This window comes from Scyliorhinus canicula, chromosome 1 (genome assembly GCF_902713615.1).
Source record: "Scyliorhinus canicula chromosome 1, sScyCan1.1, whole genome shotgun sequence".
Classification (NCBI taxonomy): domain Eukaryota; kingdom Metazoa; phylum Chordata; class Chondrichthyes; order Carcharhiniformes; family Scyliorhinidae; genus Scyliorhinus; species Scyliorhinus canicula.
In genome coordinates this window covers 146,274,561-146,283,140 of record NC_052146.1, presented here as the reverse complement: position 1 = coordinate 146,283,140, position 8,580 = coordinate 146,274,561, and the positions used below count along the sequence as shown (strand labels likewise).

The 8,580-nt window shown below is 39.6% G+C and overlaps 1 protein-coding gene across 3 annotated transcripts in view; it reads left to right on the top strand.

Annotated features, from left to right (window-relative positions):
• Positions 1-1,542: 1,542 nt before the first annotated feature.
• rspo1 (R-spondin 1) overlaps positions 1,543-8,580 on the top strand; it is a 216,957-nt gene continuing 209,919 nt past the window's right edge. The window contains exons 1-2 of one of the 3 annotated variants that reach the window (XM_038801181.1): positions 1,543-2,046; positions 6,560-6,931. In XM_038801181.1, coding sequence (XP_038657109.1) covers positions 6,841-6,931 — 91 coding nt within the window. In that variant the 5' untranslated portion in view covers positions 1,543-2,046; positions 6,560-6,840. Of the gene's footprint in view, positions 2,047-5,198; positions 5,303-5,965; positions 6,408-6,559; positions 6,932-8,580 lie in introns of those variants that run through there. The other 2 variants (XM_038801183.1, XM_038801184.1) reach the window with 2 other exon arrangements.

The window sequence follows — 8,580 nt, the reverse complement described above, 5'->3', positions numbered from 1 at the left end:
CTTTTTCTTTGACAAGTCAAAACTCTGTTAGTTTGGTTGGTGGAAATTTGCTGTACATACATACAAAGAGATGACTGTTTTCACCCTCTCATACTTCACTTTATTTTAAATTTTTATTGAATGCATCTTGATTGATTTTAAGCCAAAGGAAGAGTTGCATTTTTATAACACCTTTCATGATCACAGGATATCGCAATGTCCTTTGCAGCCAGTACTTTTGAAGTGTAGTCCCTGCTGTAAAGGCGCAAATGCAGCAGCCAAGTTACACACAGCAAGATCCCACAAACCGCGATGTGAAAATGAGCAGATAATCTGTTCCAGTGATGCAGAATGAGGGATGAATAAGGGCCAGGACACCAGGGATAACTCGCCTGCTCTTCTTTGAAATAGTGGTGTGGGATCTTTTACTTCTACCTGAGACAGCAGATGTGGCCTTGGGTTAACATCTCATTTGAAAGGTGCCACTTGTGACAGTGCAGCTCTCCCTCTGTACTGCGCTGGAGAGTCAGCGTTGTTATTTGTGCAGATTAATCCTCTGTTAAATAAATGCACTAAAAAATGCCATGAAAATTTATTGAATGTTATTAGAGCGATATCGCGGATGGTAATTTCTGTACATATTTGACCATTGCAGTCCTGGCCAAGAATATATATATTAGATGAACAAAGTACTTGGTTAGAGTTGATCCATCAAATATAGTGAGGTGTACAAAATCACTTTAAGTACTAGAATGAGGCTTACTCAAAGTGCAGGCTGCTCTTCAAGAACACCCTTTGTTACTAAATCAAAGTATTGGTGATCTGTTCAAAGCAGCAGCTAGGACTGATCTCTCTTTTATTCCGATAATTTTTTTAATGAAGGTAACTGGAGTTCATGAAACAACTACATTTTCCTTGCTTTTTGAAATACATTGCCATGTTCAAACAAATTTACGATGGTATTTGCATGTGACAATATTACAAAAGAGTGGTGCTTATTTGTTGCTGGGTCTTTTCATCGACAAACAAGAAAATCTATTTGTGAAACTGTGTCCTGCAATAAGTTAAGGTGTGAAATATGTTCAACTGCCGTTACCTGTGACATGAGATAATCATGGTTGTGCGCGTCGGTCTTGAGGAATGACTTGTCTGTGTTATTAGCGAGATCTTCTTAAAACATTGATCACAACTGGGCAATAATGAATGGCATGTGTATCCTTGATGCAGGATATACTGTGAGCGTTTTGATGCAGTTCCTTTCCTTCAAAAAAAAATGAATCACAGAGTTACTTGGTTCTAATATAAATCTTTACAGGAGACAAGACAGCTTTACACTTGAGAGTTCCTTAGAAAACTTAGAAATGGTTTAATAGTAAGTTGATGAGCCTCAGGCAGATCTGATGCATGATTTGGAACAGCCATGGAAATCCCAATAAAGACAGCATGCATACTAATCCAGTCCAGGGTTTCCCTTTGACCACCTGATTGGCATGAAAGTGTAAAGAGGTGTGACCAAATGTGTTCAGCCTGTGTATGCTAGGGCTGAGAGCTGGATGTTTATTCAAAGCGAGATGCTGTGAGCTGTGAGCTATAATCAGTGTTTTGAGAGCGTGGAGTCTGAATCAAAAACTGGATCTCCTGCGGCGCAGAATGATCTAAATTGTTATTAAGAATCTTCATTGTTTGTGATGCAGTAGAGACAGCAGGTCCTGTTGGAGGGAATCCCATCTATAGTTCTCAGATGCTACACATCCCCAGTGGCTTGTTTGCCCCATTCATTACCTCTGGAGTACGAAGTACCGGTGCCTCTGTGTACTGTTCGAACAGCTGAGCAAAATTAAGTCATACCTTTCATTTCAGCCATGATGCCATGGTTGCTGTCAACTGAGACCATTTCAAAGCTAATGTAACTTTTAAAGACTGAGAAACACCAAAAGCACCCACAATTATAGAAATGTTGCCACTGAAGTTGGGAGACTGAAACGGAGTTAACTTAAGCAAGAAAGAAATAAAAGAATATTTTTTCGACACCTGTTGATAGTACAGCAGGAGGCCTTCCATATTCAGGTAAGAGACTTTCTTATCACAGCTGAAGGATTATGTTTTGTATTGAGACTGTAGCGCCTTATTTTCTGGCATTGCTAATTAAAACAGAAATGCCCCTTCTGCTGAGCCTCAGAGCTCCTCAGTTTGACTCTCATGATGTGGCAGCAGGAAATCACATTCAAAAGCGTTTAAGTTGCATTAAAGTTTGTGTGTTTGAGAACAGGGGTTGAGGAGATTAATTTTAACGTGCGTTTGTAGTTCCCAAATTCACGGGGATGGAGCCTCTCTAAGCTTTAATGTAATAAAGTTGAATGCTGTAGAACACAGTACAGTGATAATTAAAGATAAGAGAGTGAAAAAGGAAAACCTACAGAAAATCAGTAAAGCAAGATGAACTGGGATGTGTCTGTGGGGCTGCAGATAGTGGTTTTAAAATGTTGCTATTCAAGACAGTAATTTCCTTAAAGTAGCTCAGGGCAGTCTTTTCTTCTCCCCTCAAATTTGAGGCTAAGATTTTTGAGATCCGTTTTACTCCTACACCACATGCATGGTTTAACACGATAGTGTTCCGCTGCCTCCACAAATATTACATTGAAACCTGCTGCTGGAAGAAGCACAGATGTTTTCCCTTTTCAGCTGCTTCTATCCACGCTCCCCCCTCATCCCATGCTCCACTGCGCACCCCTCCCATGCTCCACCCTCCCCACCCCCCCCCCCCCCCACCCCCCACCCCCTCTCGCCGCCCCCCATGCTCCACCGTCCCCAATGGGGGAACATGGTGAGACTTGCTTTAGCACCATTCCATGCTGGCGTGGCTGAGACTGGGAACTCAACGTATGAAAGATGTACAAAGCCACAAACCCCCACACTGTGCAAAGCCACCAAGTGGGTCAACTGTAACCATGGATTAATTTTAAAACAATATCTAATTCAAAAGGGAGAACTTTAAGTTAACCCACACATCGTGAAACTACAAGGATCACATGCGGCATTTGTTTTGTACCCCCATCTGATATTCTTCTCTGTTCAAGCCAAGAAAGAGTAATAGCGTGTGGGGTGTAAAACTGCCATTCCACCCAATCCTGTCGGCTTCCTGCAGTCAGCAAGCAAGGTTAAAATAATGCTTATAGTCTTAGTAGGATCAAATACAGAGCTGTCATTTTAAGCTGTTCAATTTGATACAATGTATTTGATGTAATGTTAACATCAGGCATAATTGACAAACTTGACTGAAAGAGTTAATTTTCCATTCCCATTCTTACACTCTTTCGCTGCATTTATCGTTCATTACTTCTTCAGATAAACTATTTGTTGAATTAACATCTGAACTGTGTGTCATTTCCAAAAAACATAAACTGACGTATGAGTGACTTTTGTCAATTCGATTCACGCTCCAAAACCTTTCCCAGATTTCTTAATTTACTATTGTCCTGCACAGGGCTGAAGGAATAAGCCAGTTGTAACTAGCTCTGCTACGTTATGACAGCATTCATATGCTGAATGTTTTCCACTTATAATTGAAACACGAGCCTTCTTTAGTTTATCTTCATAATTCTGAAGATTTTATCTAAATTCAAGATTATCACGAAATAAATGGTCAAGTATTGCTATTTTGTCAAAGGAGTTAACTCGGTGACTGACTACATACGTTAAAAGAAAATACTTCTCATAAACTAAAGATGACTGTCTCCAATTGAGTAAAGATGTGTATTGTGCTGGGTCACTCTCGTCCAAGGACATAGCAAGACAAAGTGTGCATCACTGCTTTTTCAGGTGGAAGTTGATGTATTCCGCTATGCGTTTTCCATGCATGTCCTCTGCCCAAGGCAGACAGAAACACGGGCATGTCACATTCATATGCTAAACAAAACAAGCACAGAATTGACGAACTAATTGGTCGAGTTCTCCATTGTAGAGTTGTATGATTATATGGTACAATCTGTTGTTGGGACTTTAGACTTTTCCCCTATAAACCCCAGTCCCCTGTGTCAAAATAAAGTGTTAAAAATTGTGAAGCAGCACAAATGTTCCAACAATCAAAGAACGCTCAAGAGTTTGCTTTGAGAGGCACTTTTGTACAATTCAACCGTAACACTTTAAATATTGTATTTCCAGCTCATGTCACTCGAGTCCTGACTATGTTAACCTGATTTGGGAAGAAGTGGATGGTGGGTTGCTAGGCAAACAATTTGGGGCAGATGTTTGTCTTCACTACTTGGGCAATAACCTGATGGATTGGTTATCTTCCATTGAAAATTCGGAGTGTTCTATAAAGGGCAGGAAATCTGCTCCTTGAGATTATGATATTGTCCAATCGATGAAGAATAAAAATCTACCCGACTGACAGGCGGTTTTAAAGTTAATTGGGACTGACAGATGAAGACACTTTCCAGTGACGTGCATGGGTTGATGCACATTATAACATGGGGATTAAAATGTGACTGCGATTTTTCCACTGCTGATTAATTTGGAGTAATTTTTCCGGAAGATTTATGCCGAGTACGTCAAGCAGAACACCTCCACAGCTTGTACATACAGCAGGCCATTCAATAGATTTGATGCGCTTCTTCCTTCATCTGTACCCTGAGCTCACCATTTTATTCTGAATATAAGTTGCACTTTATAGCCATGGCTTTAATATTCCAGTGTATACATTTTGCCTGGTTTTAAATAAACTCTGAAAATTCATGTAAGGAGTGTCAGTGATGTATTTATCTTTAATGAGTTTTCATAAATAAACTATCTAAAAGTAAAGATTTTAACCAGAAATAATAACTCCATCTATTGGTTAATGGTAAGGTATAATACTTCCTCAAAATAATAGATCCACTTTTCCTGTTCATAATATTAGTTGCTGTAAGTATTTTAAAATAAATGATTCATCATTGCAGGAGCAGTACATGATCATATTAGTATCTTATATAAAACCCATATTTTACCTTCAAGTCGCAAGATTTGTGAGGTTCAGTCCCGGCTTGGCACACATTTGAGCTCGTCCATCCGCACTGAGTGAGAATTGGCAGTACTTGGCATGGCTGCTAGGTGGAGCACTGCGTAGCAGCAGAGCAGTCCATCTCTGTGAAGGGTAGTGGGTTGATTGGGGAGGGATGGGTTAGAGGTAAAGCTTAACAAAAACAGTTTCATCGTGTGCCCTCCCCCTGCTTTGCCTGGAACACACCTCCTATCAGTTGATCAGATAGCAGTATTAATGGTGGCTGCAGCTAAGATTGTATGCATCCTCGTAGAAGGTTGGAGAGTCGAGATTGGAGGCATAGCGGTAAGAAACATAAATATGTTTGTATTTAATGCAAGGTTGGAGGGTAAGGAAGAAATCATCGGACTCTAAAAATCTGTAATGTCTCGCATGGTATTAAATTGCAAAATGAAAATTCAGATTGAATAATATTCCTATCGCATCTCCATTCAAATCTCTATTAAACCATATATATCAGAAAGTGTTATCCCTTGAGTATTTGAAAAAAAATAAGTTTGTAGGCGAGTGTTTCTTTGCCGTAATATAGCATGGAGACTGAATGATAGTGATAAATTATTTTTTGTTTCCTATCCTGGGTTCCGGTACCATCTGGACTTCTCCAATTTGTAGCATGCCCACCAGTATCTTACACACACTCCTGTTCCGATATTTTCTTATTCTGATTTTATAATGAAGAAAATCTGATTTCAAATCGGCTGGCACAGCAAAACTGAATATAAATGCAGAATGTGTTCCAGACTTTACGCTTAGTTTCCAAAAGATTCAGTGGGGGGGGGGTGGAGAGGGGGGTGGGGGGGTGGGGGGGGGGGGGGGTTATGTGTGGGGGGGGGAGACTGGTGGAAATAGAGAAGGTGGGTCTTCAGAACTGGACAAATGGACCGATAAAATGCAAGCAGGTTGATTTCTGGCAGTCACTTTTGTCTCATTTTTCTGGCTGCTTTCTTGCCCTCATGGTTTTAATCCATAGTATTCAATGTCTGATAGCTAGTTTCTCCACAGTAAGGGTGTCATTTCTTTTTTTTTGTTGAGGATGGCTATTTAAATGCTTTATCAGTGAACTTCCCAGCTTAACTACAGTTCAAGGAAGATGGGTAATTAGTATTTATTTTGATACAAACACAGCTGGTTAAAAAAGGCATGGGCTAGTGGTGACTAAAACTCTTTGATTACGGAGCATCATCATCAAGTGTGGAATTGTTGAAAATCACAAGTTCTGATTCAGCAAATTCCTGCATGTGACAAAACTGTATTACAGTAGTTCTGCTGACTTCATACTTGCATTTTACTTGGAAGTGTCAAGAGTGTCTGTGAAGTACTGTTGCTCTTCAAAATGTTATCTTTCATCTCTTATTAGTTCCAGCCGCTTAATCAAAACTCACTTCTTTAGGTAAGAAGAGAAAATCTCAAGCCATTCCATTTCTTTACCAGCAATTTTTTAAAGTTAAAACTTTTAAGAATACTGCAAATATTTTAATTGCCATTTCTGTGCTTCCACGTTCGCAGAATGCAGACTAATTATTTCCATATTTGTTCTTGCAGCTTATACAGTGGCTACCAGAGAACACATTCATGTAGCTTACATCTTTGAATGGATTTGACAGAACATTTCCCATCAAGTTACGATCTCCATGGAGTTATACCTGAAAACATGCTTTCTCTTGTCCCACTCATATGTGTATGTGGACAGAGCCTTGAGTGTTCAGACTTCCTTCTGTGAGTTGCTCTAGGAAACAGTATCAAAGATCATATATCGCTTTGGAATTGCCTTCATCAGCATCAGCCTTCATCTAGACAAGAGACAGAGCTGTGCAGTTATTACTATGCAGTTTGGATTCTTTTTGGTGGTGATCATTTTAAACTCCATGGATTACACGGGCAGCCATGTCTTGGAGGGAAGGAGGCAAAGACGAAGTGAGTATCAGAGGTTTCTGTCTGTAGACGTACCTGTTTCAGTTTAAATGAACTGATTTCAGCTGGGGAGGTGAATAAGAGGAATGAACGGTTACTTTTTTGTAATATTTGTGAAAGCAAAAAAAGCAGATTGTATAAAACCTGCAGTTTTTATTTTAATTGAGGACAAGATCCAGACACGTTAGAATCTAGGGAACCTGATGGAACAGGATTCTAAACTACTGTTTTTGTCTTCTGCAGCTGGTTTCAATAGAATCCAGATTAATAAAATAGAATGAAAAATCTCCTTACTGCCTGCTTTAAATAAAAGCTTACATATTTTAAAGAGCGAAGACAGGTTGATAAATTTGTGGAGAAAAACTTTTGCATGGGAACCTGGATTTTATAACTAACGGTGTGGCCAAGAGGGAATGCGAGAACTATACAAATGATTAGTTCGGCTTCAGCTAGAATAGTGTGTGTCCTGTTTTTGGAACCATGTCCTTGGAAAGAATGTCAAGGCCATGGAAAAGGTGCAGAAGGGATTTACTAAGATAACACCAGCAACTTGAGGCTTAAGTTATGAGGAGAAAATAGAGAAACTGGAACACTCTTTGTAAGAATGGAGAAGGTAAAGGGGAGATCAGATAGCGATTTAAAGTCAAGAGATTTGAAGAGGCAAATGGGGGCAGTGTGGGGGAAGCTCTACTGGTCAGTGATTCAGTAACTAAAGGCTATATGTTCAATATAAATCACCAAAGGAATAAAAGGCAAAGTGAGGAGATTTTTGAACATATCCCCTGAGTGTTTTTAGGATGTTGAACTATGCTGCCAGAAACCTCGGTGAAAGCACAATGTAGGATAGCAGGAAGGAAGGTGAATACACATTGCAAAACAATGATATGGCAATAGAGGAACTAAATGAATAATCGTTGCAGACGAACATTGGTCAAACGATGTGTGGTTTTATGATTCTTGCTCCATTGCTAGCTTTATGACAGCTGCATGACAATCTTCTGTCACTGCTGTGTTTCAGAATACAATAAGGTAGAAATAACTGTCAGTGATATTATCATACAAGTGCTGAACCGTCTCATACCAAACTTTTCTTCACTAATTTAATGGACTTTATTGGCAAATCAATTTGAAAATGCCAGAGAGGGGAATACGGTATGAAAGTGTTAATTTCTCATTGGAAAACATTGCCATCAATCATTCCTACCTTTCATATGCAAACAGATTTCACCCATTTTCATTTAGTTTCCAAATGGCATGAATTCAGACACAAAGGATTCTTCCGTTTTTCTCATTTAGAGATTACTGAATGACGGTGGGCATAGAAAGGTGCATTCAGGAGCTTTATTTTTAGATTGAGGCAAAGGTTCATTAGCTGGGACATGATATAATCTGTAAAAGGGGAGAGAGAAAGTGAATGTGCTTACAGCACATAAGGAGGCTATTGGGCTGTAAAGTGCTTGCCATCTCTCTGCACATGCAGCTCAAGTCTCCAGTTCTTTGCCCGCATCCTGCAAACATCTTCTCTTCAGGTGCTTAAGCAATTCCCTTTTGAAAACCATGATTGAATGTACCCCAAAAAACTCTCAGGCAGTGCATTCAGAACCTAACCACTCGCTGTGCAAGAAATATTTTTCCCCTCATACAGCCTTTAG